Source organism: Phoca vitulina, unplaced genomic scaffold (genome assembly GCF_004348235.1).
Source record: "Phoca vitulina isolate PV1807 unplaced genomic scaffold, GSC_HSeal_1.0 scaffold10, whole genome shotgun sequence".
Taxonomy (NCBI): domain Eukaryota; kingdom Metazoa; phylum Chordata; class Mammalia; order Carnivora; family Phocidae; genus Phoca; species Phoca vitulina.
This window is the reverse complement of record NW_022589713.1, coordinates 28,028,478-28,043,441: the sequence shown is the minus strand read 5'-3', so window position 1 is coordinate 28,043,441 and position 14,964 is coordinate 28,028,478. Positions and strand designations below refer to the sequence as shown.

The window sequence follows — 14,964 nt, the reverse complement described above, 5'->3', positions numbered from 1 at the left end:
GAATCCCCCCCCTTCATTTTTCCCTTCCTGCTATCTTCTTCTTCTTCTTCTTCTTTTTTTTTTTAACATATAATGTATTATTTGTTTCAGAGGTACAGGTCTGTGATTCAACAGCCTTACACAATTCACAGCGCTCACCATAGCACATACCCGCCCCAATGTCCTTGGGGGGATCTCTGTGCGTCCTGGATCTGAATTTGTTTCCTTCCCCAGATTCAGGAAGTTTTCACCTATTATTTCTTCAAATAAATTTTCTGCCCCCTTTTCTCTCTTCTTCTGGGATCCCTATAATGTGAATGTTAGTATGCTTGATGGTGTCATTGAATTCCCTAATTCTGTTTTCATTTTTTAAATGATTTTTCTCTCTCCTGTTTAGCTTGATTGCTTCTCATTACTCTGTCCTCCAGGTCACTGATCCATTCTTCTGCTTCCTCCAGTCTACTGTTTATTTCACCTAGTGTATTTTTAATTTCAGGTATTGAGTTCTTCATCTCTGATTGATTCTTTTTCATCTCTTTATTAAGGTTGATTCTTTTTCATCTCTTTGTTAAGGGTCTCACTAGATGTCTTCCACTGTTTTCTTATGTCCAGTGAGTATCTTTATGATCATTACTTTATATTCTTTATCTGGTTTATTAATTATCTCTGTTTCATGTAGGTCTCTTGTTGTGATTTTTGTCATGGTCTTTCATTTGGGACATATTCCTCTTTCTCTTCATTTTGTCTAACTATCTGTGTCTGTTTCTTTGTGTTAGGAAAGTTAGCTATGTCTCTTGCTCTTGAAAGTCGTGGGTGGGGCATGCACTTTTAATAAGATGGTGCTGGTCCTCTTCTTCCACAAGGGACACACAGCCACTATGGAGACTGGGGCTGGCCAGGGATACTTTTCAAAGTACATGTAGATGAGTGGTGCAGTTTTAACAAAGTGTTGGTGTCCTCCATGGGATGTGACCATCACCACCTCAAGGACCAAGGCCCCGCAAGTGTGCAGTTGGGACACGCAGTGTTGGCAAGATTTTTTTGCTGGTCCTTTGGAGGAGGGGGCCTAAAGTACCAGGACTAAGGCAGGCTCAGCTGGAGGGGGTAGGGCATGGTGTATGCAGCTAGGTAGTGAATACAGGCACAGCACTGCACTTGCCTGCTCCTTTGTTCCTGAAAAAGTCCCTCAGTGAACTCTGAGATTAGTAAATAACTCTCCCTCCCATATGCCATGGGCAGTTTTCAAACTGCTCATTCTATGCTGTATTTCTACCAGCTGTTTCTTGTGTTCTCTCTTGAAGGGCAAGGACTCAGTTTCCTATCGCCCTCCTGGCTCTTTCAGAACTGAGCCTGCTGATTTTTAAAGTTCCACGCTTTGCATTCTGCTGGTTATAAGAACTAATGAATTTTGTCCCCTCTGGTTTTCAAAGCAAGTATTAGGGGATTTGTCTTTCTCTTGCAGGCTCCCCGGTATGGTATTCTGTTTCTCCCCCCACTTATTGTGCCCATGGCTCCTTCCCTTTGGTGGCCAGACCCTTGGGGTTTAGCTCCTCACAATGTCTCTGCCCTTTCTACCCTCTTTGATATGGCCTATTTTCTACATTTAGTTGTGGAGTTTGTTCTACAGGTCTTCGGTTCATTTTTGGGGGTTAATTACACTGATGTGAGTGCTGTGTAGTTGTATCCATGGGACAAGGTGAGCTTAAGGTCCTCCTACTCCAACATCTTCCCTGGAAATGTTCTTCCTCCCTTTTTTTGTTGTGTTACAAGTTACATTTTTATACGTTGTTGCTCTGTAGCATAGATTTATAATTATTTTTTATGCATTTGTGTTTTAATTCTTGTAGGAAATAAAGTTTGGCAATACAGACCTTAAATATGTAATACTGGCTTCATATATACTAATGTATTTACCTTTATCAGGGATCTTTTTCTTCCCACAGCTTTGAGTTACTGTCTGATGTCCTTTCAACATGAAGGATTGCCATTAGCTTTTCTTTTATAGTATGTGTAGTGGTATCAGATTCTCTGCTTTTGTGTTTCTGGGAATGTCTTAACTCTTCTCATTCTTCTTCTTCTTCTTCTTCTTTTGTTTTTTTAAGTAGGGCCCCAACACGGGGCTCAAACTCACGACCCTGAGATTGACACCTGATCTGAGATCAAGAGTCAACCGCTTAACCGATTGAGCCACCCAGACACCCCACTATCTATTTTGTGAAATACAAAATTTTTGGTTGACAGTCTTTTTCTTTAAATATTTTAAATATATGTCATCCCACTGTCATTTGGCCTGTATGTTTTGTGATAAGACATCATCTATTAATCTTATTGAGAAATCTGTGATGTGACATATTTTCTATTGCTTCTTTGAAGATTCTCTTCTGTCTTTCAGCAGTTTGCTTATTGTGTACCGTTATGTGAGTGTCTGTGTTAATTATACCAAGAGTTCTTTGAACTTCTTGGATTTGTAGATTTTTGTCTTTCATCAAATTTGGGAAGTTTTTGGCCATTATTTCTTCAAATATACTTTCTGCCTCTTTCTCTTTCACTTCTCATGCTCTCACAATGCATGTTGATTCACTTGATGTTGTCACACAGGTCTTTTAGATGTTGATGACTTTTCTTCATTGTTTTTCCTTTTGCCTCTTGGACTGCATAATTTTAATTGTCCTATCTTTAGATTTTATATTTCTTTCTATTGCCTGCTCACACCTGTTGTTGAACCACTCTAGTGAATTTCTTATTTCAGGTATTGTATTTTTCAGTCCCCAAAATTGTTCCTTTTATAATTTCTACCTCTTGATAATCCCATTTTGTTTATTCATTCATTTATAAGATTTCTTTCTTCGTCCATGTTTTCTTTTTGCTCTTTAAGCATCCTTAAGACAGTTATGTCAAAATCTTTGTAGGTAAATCCAATTTCTAGATTTCTCAAGGATAGTTTTTATCAGTTTATTTATTTTTTATGAGCCTTGCTTCCTGTTTTTTATTATATGCTTTGTGATTTTTTTTGTTGTTGAGAACTGATAATTTGAATATTATAATTTGATAATTCTTGAAATTTAGTTTCTCCTAATATTGCTATTTTCTATATTATTAAACTTTTTTAGTCCCTTATTTCCCAATCTATTTTTTTATTTTTGCCAAGATTTATTCTTTGGCATAGGAAGTCACTGAAATCTTTATTTCTTAGGTTATGTTCAGCTAGGGTTTTGACAGATATTTCTTTGAAAGCCGGAAGCTAAAAAAAAAAGAACCAAACAAAAAAACCAAAACCTGTCCTGTTTGCAGATTGGTTCTGTGCCACAGCAGTCCTTCATCATTTAGTCAGGCTTGCATTCATCTTAGTGATCAGCTTCAGGTGGAAGGTTTTGGTCTTCTGCTTGCCCTGGGCATGTACATTTTCCTATATACATGGATGCTTTTGAAAGTCCTAATTTCCCAAGGAAACTCTCACCAACTCTTGCTCCCAAGCCTTAGGTGTTATTTTTAATGTTTTAATTGTAACCTTTAACCCATGTATCTGCTTGTTCTTTTTTTTTTTTTTTTTTAAAGATTTTATTTATTTATTTGACAGAGAGAGACACAGTGAGAGGGGGAACACAAGCAGGGGGAGTGGGAGAGGGAGAAGCAGGCTTCCCGCTGAGCAGGGAGCCCGACACGGGGCTCGATCCCAGGACCCTGGGATCATGACCTGAGCCGAAGGCTCTGCTTGTTCTTAATTCAGCTTGCAGTGGGTTCAAGAGCAATGCCCACCACTCTTTTCAAGTTAGACAAAAAAGGGATGAATGTTTTGTGTCAGTCCTTCAGGTAGCTCCTAAACAAGTTAGAACAGAGTTACATAATATTTTGCAAATATGGTCTGCTCTGCTCCCTCCAGAACCAAGTACTGGTCTCCCACACTGGGAACTGCATCCCTCTTCAAGACTGCTGCTGTACCAAGGAGGGAGTAGGGTAAGGGCAAGTAACAATGCCACAAAGCTTTCAAGAAGTCTCTTTCTTCTTTCATTGTTCATTTGGTTTTCGTAAATCTTGGATTGTTTTTCAGAATCATTGCAAAGTTGGTTCTGACAGTTATTGCTTGTTTTTTAGTGTTTCTTCGGAAGGATGAGAGTTTGGAGTTGTATATTCTGCCACTCCACTGATGTCACTCTGCTTTCTTTTTGAAAATTTTTCTATTAATGATTTAATAGGAATAACAAAAATATTATCTTCTTAAAATTATCCAGTTGAAATATTATTTATTTAAAAGTTTCTATGTATTTGTTTTTTACATCTGATTTTATATTATCTAAAATAATAATTGTGACCCCCCTGTTTTGGCCCTGAAGGAGGCTGGATGGACAAGTTGGGTGCAGTGGCTCTAATCCAGGCAGTGGTACTTCCTCCTCCTCGCCCCAACACTGGCAGTGATCCAAATAAGTGGCCATGGCCCTTGGTGAAACTGTGGGCAGGTTGTGCCTGAGCCTGGCATCTGTTTGGCTTGCATGGAGGATGTGGATGCTGTGGAGTCCACTCACCCGCTCCTTATATGTGAACATGAGAAGTGGCCTTGACAGGCTGACAGGGCCGAGGCCAGTAGGAAGGAGAACCACCAGTAGTAGGTGTGCAGTAGAGAGAAATGTGAATCATTCCAGGCTCTCTTTGTTCAGAGTTACCTTAATCAGGGAACACAGATGTCCTTAACAGCATTGAGAGATCGGACTGGCTATTTGTCCAGTTCTGTCACTCTTTTGTGTCATCTGTTTTTAGCCTGTTTATGTCTAGAATATCTATTAGTGGGTTCTTTGGAAGAGGCTCAATGTTTGCATTTTCACCAGATCAGTTTCAGAGACTGCTAAAAATTAATCCAGATTGGAAAGCCCATAGACTTAGGTGCTGGGGTTGGAGAAGTCAGAAAAATCATGAACTCTCATTTTGAAGAAATATATGCCACTGAGCTCTCTGAAACTATGATATGGCAGCTTCAGAAGAAGAAATACAAAGTTCTTGGTATAAATGAATAGCAGAATACAGGATTCCAGTATGATGTCAGTTGCTTAAATTTGCCAGACAGCTGTGATCAGCCCCTGACTGTGTTAAAAGATATCAGAAATGTCTTGGAGCCAATGAGAGGCAGGTCATCCTTGCTCTGGTTTTACCCTTTCATCTCTATGTGGAAAAATAGGTGGCAAGTGGGAGAAACCATCAGAAATTTTAGAAATCAAGGGATAGAGTTGGGAAGAACAAGTCAATAGCCTTCCTGAAGTTTTTAGAAAAACTGGTTTTGTTACCAAAGCTTTCACCAGACTGCCATACCTGTGTGAAGGTGACATGTATAATGACTACTACTTTCTGGATAATGCTTTGTGTTTAAACCAGTATAAACACTTGATGGCCCAAGTCTTCAGAGCCCACCCAAAAACTGTACACTCCAGAAGAGGGTCTGTGTTCGTGATTATGTGAAGGGAGGACCTTTGGCAACTGCCATTGTAAATATCATGTAGTGATTTAAACAGCCAAAGTACTAATTATTTCTTTGTAGTGTGTAAAAGGAATGTTTTTAAAAAACAAAAACCCAAATCTTTGAGGATTTTTATCAACTCTTTACTCAGTAATACAGGTCACACTCCAATTATGGAAGATATTTTTTATACTTAATTGCAGTAAGGATGCATTCCCAGTCAAACAATAGTCACACCTTCACATGGAACCAATAAATATGGATTGTTTTTAATAAAAGACTGGCAATAAAGCTGTCCATTCACTTGCAAATATTTGGTTATAAGGTAGAGCCACTGACAATTTCATGTTTAGAAATTCTTTCTGTCGTTATTCAAAAACTGTTTTTAATCATGCTAATAAACATTTTTGGAGATAAAAATAAAATAATTTCTAAATATTATGTAGAGAATTAAATATAGCCATTAAATCATTAGCATGTAGCTAATAATAGAGAAAATGGAATATTATTGAATAGACAGTTTTTTTGTATTTACTTTAGCACTGGGTCTTAGACCTAATGGGTGGTCCTGGATTTTTAGCATAAATAAATTAGCCTAGAGAGACTATTGTCTCTCTGTTGAGATAATGCCCTTAGTGACTACTGTCTTCATAGACAATGCTGAGTCATTGTACTTTGCCTTACTGTGTATCAGCACATGAATATACTTAATTCATTGATTTTTTTGAATCATTTTCTTTGAATGGGATTTTAAATTTAATAAAAAACATTTCAGTAGTAATGTTCATTTAAAAGAAACAAAAGGTTTCAGGTCTCTACACTATTTATGGCATATTATCCTATCACAGCTAAATGTAGCTATCCATAGCTTTGTTTTCAACTTAGTTTAAAGCAGATCTTTTTTCCACTCTTACTATTAAATATTCATTGCACACACTTGGAGACATTTCCCTGACAATTTAGATATAAACCTTATTTTTTAAATTATGTAATACTTTTTGGAATTCATACATAGTATGATGTGATCTTCTAAAACTTGATGTTCTTTAGATGTAAACCGAGGGCCCAGTTGAGTAGATGTGTTTGTTTATAGCATTATTCTGGTAGTTTTTAACCTAACCTAGCTTAAAATCTCCGGTTCTACCTTCATGAAGGAGATGTTTGTACATAAAAAGAACTATAGTAAGAAAAAAAAAAAAGAACTATAGAAATCTATTGTAAATCCTCATTTAGCATGGTTTTCAACAGTACATAGATATTATAAATGCCCTTAGCTAAACATGACTGCAGTAAAAGTTAAAAAAGAATATGGAATTTAATTTATCTTGTTTTGAGATTTAAGTCACCATTATACATATTGTTTGCTTAATAAGTTAGATACATGTATGTTAGAAATTACTAATGGAAAATATATGCTCTTTCTATCCTCATTTAAAGTAATTTGGCTACAAGGGTATTTTTTTCAAATCAGTCAACTTTTTTTAATTGTGAGTGCCAGGAATTCATTTTGCAAAGTTATTTACCAGTGAGAAATTAATCTGTTATGTAAATTTCACATTGTAATTGTCACAATAATTAATGAACTATTCCTGTAAATGTAGGTTGCACAATATACATACACATAGCAACATATATAATATGTATGTAATTTATGTATTAAAATTTCCCCAATAAATATATCTAGATTATTTTACTGGTTAATTTATATTAAATATTGAAGTACTTTTAAAATCACAATTGTGTTTTTAAAATTTATTGTTACTTTTCAAGCAAGTGAAAGGTAATCCGTTACCTTAAAACACATTTCAAGTTATTTGTGCTGTCTGATCATTTAAAGGCCTTTGTGCAAGATTACTGTAATAATATACTTATGCGTGCGCGTGCGTGCGTCTGTGTGTGTGAGAGAGAGAGAGAGAGAGAGGTGAAGAGGGAGAGAGAGATTTGAAAACAACCTATACATCCTTGTTACAGTTAAGGCTATCTGACAACTTAGTACAAGAATCAGAATAGCAACTAAAAACATCATATTAAACTCTCTTGCACCCTCTGTTGTTATTTTTGGGGAACACTACACATACCTTCCCATGATTGTATTGGCATTAGACTTATTAAAATCCTTGATAAAATTAATACTTAGTTTATTATACTTACTCAAATTAGATTCATAGTAAATTAGCATTTATTTATAATTCTTGGTTGATGTTTCCTTCTATTACAAATATGTTTTTAATGTATAACACCTTCAATCAAAGAGGAGCCTCTCTGTCTTTGATTTCTCCTAGTTACCAGTTTCAAGCCCCTCCAAATGTTTCACACAAATGAAAATCTCTGCAGGATATACACACTGTATATACAATTTTCCAGAATTATAAATTCTGTCTGTTCTTTTGTAAATCTTTCAATTGTCAGACAATTTCCTTCCAAAATAAGAATCTGGAATCATCCATACTAAAATTAAGAATTTATAACTGTAAGGAACAGATGTTTTCATAAACATTTGCTATAATTAATTTCAACTAGAGGATTGAAGGAACAAAGCAGTTTTTCCCGCTTCAAAACTTTATTGCCTTTTCCCCATATAGCAAACTTTGAAATCTTTTCTCTAATATTATTTAGAAAAAACAATTGTACTCCTTATTTTGGTATGTTTTCGAGAAAGAAAAACTGCTTTTTTTCCTCATTCCCATCCTTTGAAGGTTATATTTAATGTGATGTGCTCATTTTGAAACCGGTATAAGATGAAGAAAATCTTTGTAATATATTATGATGGCAAAACCTAGTTTAAAAAACCGAAAGTCTCTTAATTATTTGAAGGGTTTTATATTCACTCTGGTAAATATCAGCAGAAAGGAAGAAATATTCTATTGGTGAGAACTTACGTGTTTAAGTAATTATAATCTTTAGTTTTCAAGAGAAAGAAGGCTCATATTTTAAGTGTATGATATAGTACGTATTTTATGCTGATTATGGAATGTTTCACAGGAAATGTCTGCAAGCTGTTAAATAACATGTGTTGGAGGAAATTTTCATTTAGTAAGAAACAGAATTTTCTTTAAATCCTTTTAGTTTATTTATTGTAATACCATTAATTTTTTAAGAAAATATGTTGTATAAGTGATCTTATAGTATCCATGTTTTAAGAATTAACAAAATATACCCAGCTAAATTGATCTTAAACATTTAAGTGATTTTGGATAATTTTCTTCTATAAAATTTGGCAATAGTTTTGAATGCTATAATCCATTTTAGGATTTTTGTTTAATGAGAAAAAAAAACCTGAAAGTGTATTTTGATAAAAGAATAGAGTTAAAAGTAAGTGGACACAGTCCAGTTCTTGTCCTCCTGAACACTTTGGCACAACTGTAAAGATTTTGAAAAGAACCAATATTCTTGACTAATCTGTCAACTATAAAATGTGAAAAGAAAAATAGGTAGCTGTCATTAAAATTACATTTCAGCTTTCAATAACCATTTAATGAGTAGCATAATTATATAAGTATGGTACCTTAAGTACTGTACTCAATAATTAAAAATAATCTCATCTTTAAAGTGAAAGCTCTGTAATTACTGTTTGACTTAACCAGGACCACTGTGATGATCTCCAGTGGCACCTTAGATTGTTCAAAGTGGATTAAAAGTGTAAATTAAAATGGATAAATCATTAAATTATTAAGCTTTAAATATCATAAAAATGAATATAACCTGATGTTTGAAAGTTACATTACAAGAACTAGGAGTATAAAATATAATCAGAATCTAGTCTTTTTAATTTGTTTCTAAGAATAAATGGTCTATTTAATAGTAGTATACTATGGTTTCATAAAAACTATACTTTGAAGCATATATTTTAAAATGTAAACTACTAAAATTAAATTTCTATCAATAAGCATATATATTTTATACTGTGGCATTGGTAAGCATTTTTTAAACTTCTTTAGCACATTTATTTTTATTCTATAATCTTTAAACTGATAGGTATGAATTTGTTCTAAGTCTGATACTATGAATATAACAGTTTAAGTGGGATTTTTTTTTTCTAAATGTTTGGTATTACCATATGATGCAGAAATATCTTTCAGTGTTGTTTTTTCATTTTTAAAACTGCTGAACTTTGCCCACAGTTAAAACATAAAGTTTTAGGAAGAATATTAAAGTGTATTAAAAGCTCGTTAGATTGCATTCACCACCTCCCAACCTGCTTTCTCTTTTACCTCTCTGCTTACCAAATTCCTTGACCATGGAGAGCTGGGGACTGGAAAATACTCCAGGTCCCCTTTCTGTTGCTCTCTTTTGACTGAACCAGTGGTCAGAACAGGTGACTTGGTCACTAACAAAGAGTTGCCCTTTGTTTATAAACACTAGTGTATGATTAAGTGGTTTATAAATTTTGGTTTTGTTTGTGATTCATAAAAAGAAAATGTACTGTGCTTCATTTGTTCTGTTAGCAATTATTTTGATAGTATTTCTATCCAATTTAGGAGTGGTGGTATTAGTTTATATTTTAGCATCAAAATGAATATTTTTGCATAAAGACCTCTGATTACAAGAGATATTTGGGAGGTAGGGAAAAAGGGATAATGCTTTTGGACCTAATATACTGTATAGAACTATCACACAGCAGCTTTTCAACTAAAATATTCAGTTTCATAATCTTCATTATTTCAGTGTTTTTAAATTTTTTTTCCAGGAGATTCAAATAAAAATGGAAGAAGAAGTTCTACTTTAGATTCTGATGGGACTTTTAATTCCTATAGGTAGGTGATAAATACATAGATACATATTATTACAAGGTAATATACAAGATACCTAATGTTACAGGATTCTAATCTTAGAGTAGTAAGGAAGTGTTACCTGTACTTTAAAAATAAGTTTAAAGAATGTTGTGATATGCGATTGTTCTGCAGACTTATTGAGTAATGAACAATATAACCTTTTAAGTTCTTGAGTAAATGGTCTTATTGTCGATATCAGTTGTTAGGGTATAATTGGTACGAATGCTCCCTTAAAATCCATTTTTTATTTTGTTTTCCCAGTATATCTGTTACACTACTAAAGGCTTCCATTTGTTTAAGTTTCCTGTTAAAACAATATATTCCTTATGAGCATCTAAGAGAATATGAAATGTAATCCATGGTTATATCAAGTGCTATTTGTTTATATCCCATTTGGTTCTTCAGCAAACAGGGCAGTTACGTCTCAATTAGTGATTTTTTTTTAAAAGGATATGCTAGTTAAGAAAACATGTATCTTTTCTAGTATTTTGGTAATATTCTCCTTATAACTTGATTTGCTTGAGTAAATGTTTATGGATTTTGTACCTTCATAACAGGGAAACCTAGGAAGAAAGATTATATTATTTCCAGTAATATTTGAATATTCATATACTTAACCAACATGGTATAAGAACAAGGTTGTTTTCTTTTAAGGAAAAAAGGTACAGATTCAATAATAATACATTTTGGCATTTTAGATAGCAATGCAGATTCTTGAAGAAATACTTTGAGTACATTGTCGTGATGGTTAATTAGTTCTGACACTTTTGCAGTGACACAATAAAATTCACACAAGAACCACTGTACACTTGGAAACTCACTTGAATATTAAGCTGTAACTCCTTTTATGTAATAAATACGGAGTTTATGATTGGAATCTTTATATTTTTATTTGAAAACATATTGTATATCCCTAATTGGAACTGTGTCATTTGTTTTCTCAGATTCCGGGCAAGCTTTTAATATCTAGAATAGGGCCTTGTATACAGGAAGCACTTAATAAGAATGTGGTAAATGGGAAAGTTTTTTACAATTTGTTTATGAATTCCAGAAATGAGATGGTAATTGAAACACTTGACATCTTTATTTTATATCAGTTGGGGTCTGTATAAATAATCAGTCGTTCAAGTGTCACAGATACTACAAAAGGCTTATGTTCCCATGGTGTTCTAGAAGGGTATTATCACAGCAGTAAAGCTCATATGTTGTCATTATATTTTCACTGTACTCATCCTACCTTATAAATGTTGGAATTCTTCAAATCCTTCTTTTAGTGCTGAAGTGAATATAAAAGATAGTTAAACATTCATGATTTGGCATGTAAGTGAGAAATGTTAATATGATAATATATGTGAAATCTATGTTGTTAGTATCATTGCTAGATATAAATACAATAAAAAAATAGACAAAAGGAAAATGGAGATGTATTTCAAAGGAAGGAAAATCCATATGTGTATAAATTTTGTTGGTGAGTTAAATTTTATAATTACATTTGTAGTTTAGCTAATTATAGTAAATAATGGACATAATATAAAGTTAAGAGAAATGTGTTAATGTGAAGGCACAGTATTATCTTGTAGTTTATTTTATTCTTGAATAGTTTGAAGATTAAAATATTTTAGTATTATTGAATGATAATTGTACTTTGAAAATGAACTCCTAATGCAACTTTGCACAATAAATACTAATGTTGTTAACTAATATGATTTTAATCAATGCCTGTCAGTGTTGTAATGTTAGGATATTAATTTATTGTTGTAATTAAAAAGGCAAGATAAAAAGCTCAGGTAGTACAATATATAAAAACGAGCTTTTAATAGTTGGCAGGCCAGTGCTGTTATTAAATAGTATTATAGTATTTAAGGTGTGAAATGAATATTTTTCTACTCAGCAGGCAATAGCTCTTACAATATAATGAGCTTACTTGTGAATTTGACACTTGGGTTAAATGCAGAATTCATAGAAGCACAGCTCTGGGGTCTATTTTCATATTAAGGTTAACTGATAAAACCTAGGAATTGTTGCATGATCACACTAAAATGGCAACAGAATTGTCAGTAAAATTCCCTTTTGAAAATGAAAATTATTTTTCTGTTGCTATCATTGCTGTTTTAAACTTAAATAAGCTATTAGAAAAACATGAATATTAACCCTCAAAGATCCTTTAGCCCAACAGTTCTGCCTTTGTCTTACTTAAACTGTCTCAGAAATCCTGATTTTTCTTCACAGTCAAACAGTTCTGGCTGCCAGCGTAGGACCATCACACTCAAACCCAGTATACTTGTGTCCAGGATAATGGTTAGCCTTCGTTCGCCATCTTATAAGACAGACATTCTAAGGTCTAACCTGCTTCCTCCTCACAACTCTTGTAAAGACAGATAAAATGTAGAAGATAAAGCCTTTTGAAAATCCAAATGCAAAGCCATGGCATTTATTAATTCTTTCTGGAATTAGTTCTTTCATATGAATTGGCAACTTTGTTGCCTTAGCCTTGACTTCACCCTCCAACACGTGTACCCTTTTATAGCATACGTGGAGGTTGTGTTAACTTTTGAATTCAGTCTTGAATTGGTCACCTAAGTCTGTACTCTTCCCATTAATGTGTTTGTCTTATTGTGGTCTTCGATTGTCACTTTCAAGAGGATAGAGCCACTGATTGTTGTTTTGTTTTTCATTTGTTAATAATACATAAATATATGGTGAGGTGGTTCAGATCCTGACTCCAAATACTTGGGAAACTTGGACAATTCTTAGCCTCAGTTTCCTCACCATTAGAGTGGGGTTAGGAAAAAACACACTTGTTAGGAGTTGATGGGATAGTGTCATGTGGTAAATGCTGAGTAAATAGTAGCTGTTTTTGTCTTCTTGTCTGTGGCATCATCGTCATTGTCATCATTGGTAACCTTCTGGTATTTAGAATTTTTTACAGTGCCCTGATACAGAGACACTAAAAGGAAGGTAAAAAAGAATGTGTGACTTACAGGACAGTATCTTTTGTCTGTTAGCAGAAAAGGAGCTAAGAACAAGCTTAACCTGACGCTTGAAACTCTCAAGCTGATACAGTATTCTCGGTTGTCTTCGTATAGCAAATTTGTACACATAGCAATGATAAAAGGAAGATGTTTTACTCTCTGTATAAGTTCAGAGGTGGATTTTTGGAATTTTGACAAATTCTGAAGTCTACAATCGATCAGATCCTAACACGCTAGTTCTGTGTACCTAATGTTCATAGATTTGTTTTTCATAGGCCAGGAAGTTTTACTTGGATTTGTGTCTTTTGTGGTTTTGCTTCATTGATTCAAATGGACTGCAGCTGAATTTAACTCCTAAGGCACCAGTATGAATATTATATGGTGCCTAGGTAATAGATTAGATCTTGTTTTAGAACTTCTTGTTAAAATTCAATTATATGTCTCCCAACTAATTTGCAGATGATGTGTTAAAATGGAAAATTTATAAGAATTGAGAAGATATTATTGGTTTATGCAATAGATCTTCTGCTTTTTAAAGTCCAGTGTTCTCAGTCAGATTATATGAGCTTTCTGTATTTCTTATTTAAACATTAAAACTGAGAGACCCTTGCTGGGTATGAAAGAAGAATAGTAGTTTGCCGATTAGCAGTTTGCAATAGATGATTAAGTTAGTGACTGTAGCACAGGGCCACATGGTAGAAGGAATATTCTCTCCCCACCACCCTCCTTCTTTCCCAAGGGCAGCTGACCTTCTCCTCTCCAAAGAGGCAAGCCCCTTGCCAGCACATATGACTACAGACTATTACATTAATCTGTTTAGCTGTAGTACCAGCTGCTTGCATGTTTTTAATTATCTTATTAGATGGTATAACAGTGACCTATGAAATAAATTGAAGGTGAACATTTTTAAACTTTCCTTTTTTACCCTATGTTTCTAAATATCTTTATTGATCAAATTATAACTTCCCACAAAAGTTCACAGAAGTCTATATGGTTTTTGAATCTGTGTAATGCTTTTTTCACATACAATGTTATAATTCCCAAAATAGAAAATAGCTTCATTTTTGCCTCATTTTTGATTTAGGATTGCCTCATTTAAGATTTAGGTTGTGTTTATGTAGCGACAAATCCATGTTAAAAATACATTGGTTAAATAGTCAATTTAGTTAGAGAAGACTCAGACCAGTTATTGGCATTCTCGGGGAAACTCAGAATATTGCTTAATTTTCAGACATCATCTTGGTGTGTTGTATAAATGTCATAGGATAGAAAATAAGTCATTGTAGATTATTTTTAAATAAATTAGTTTATTTAACTATGATTTTCTAGATTCTGATATGCAGTAGTAAATCATGTAGTCTACCCTAATTACTTTTACAATTTAATTACACATGGTACCATTGCTGGGTGTATTTTCCCAAGCTATGCCATTAGAAAAAATGTATTATCTCATGAATTTTGACAATTGGATAATTTTCAAATAATACTTTGTAAATGAAGTGTTGACTCCAGGAGACACAGTTCAAAGTAGTAACAACCAATGGTTGTTCTGTTATAACTCATCACCAATAAACAAAGATTATAATAGAAACCTTGGTGTTGAATTAAAAAGCAAAGGTAGTTGTATGCAGAAAGGATTGCAAAATATTTATGCGTGTCTTTTGAATTAGTAAATCCTACAACTGGGATGGTGGGGTGACTTGAGACTTGAAAATTTTATAAAGACCTCAAATATTTGTAAAGTACACATTATTTATGTTTTTTTTAAGATTAAGAAATACCCATTCTTTTTAGCTTC

At 33.7% G+C, this 14,964-nt stretch overlaps 1 protein-coding gene and 1 pseudogene across 7 annotated transcripts in view; both read left to right on the top strand.

Moving 5' to 3' along the window:
* The window catches only part of TBC1D5 (TBC1 domain family member 5), a 568,425-nt gene that overhangs the window by 284,624 nt on the left and 268,837 nt on the right, over positions 1-14,964 (top strand). For all 7 annotated transcript variants that reach the window (XM_032408767.1, XM_032408765.1, XM_032408766.1 and 4 more), the window contains one exon: positions 10,110-10,176. In XM_032408767.1, coding sequence (XP_032264658.1) covers positions 10,110-10,176 — 67 coding nt within the window. The remainder of the gene's footprint in view (positions 1-10,109; positions 10,177-14,964) is intronic.
* On the top strand, positions 4,251-5,824 carry LOC116635061 (annotated as a pseudogene).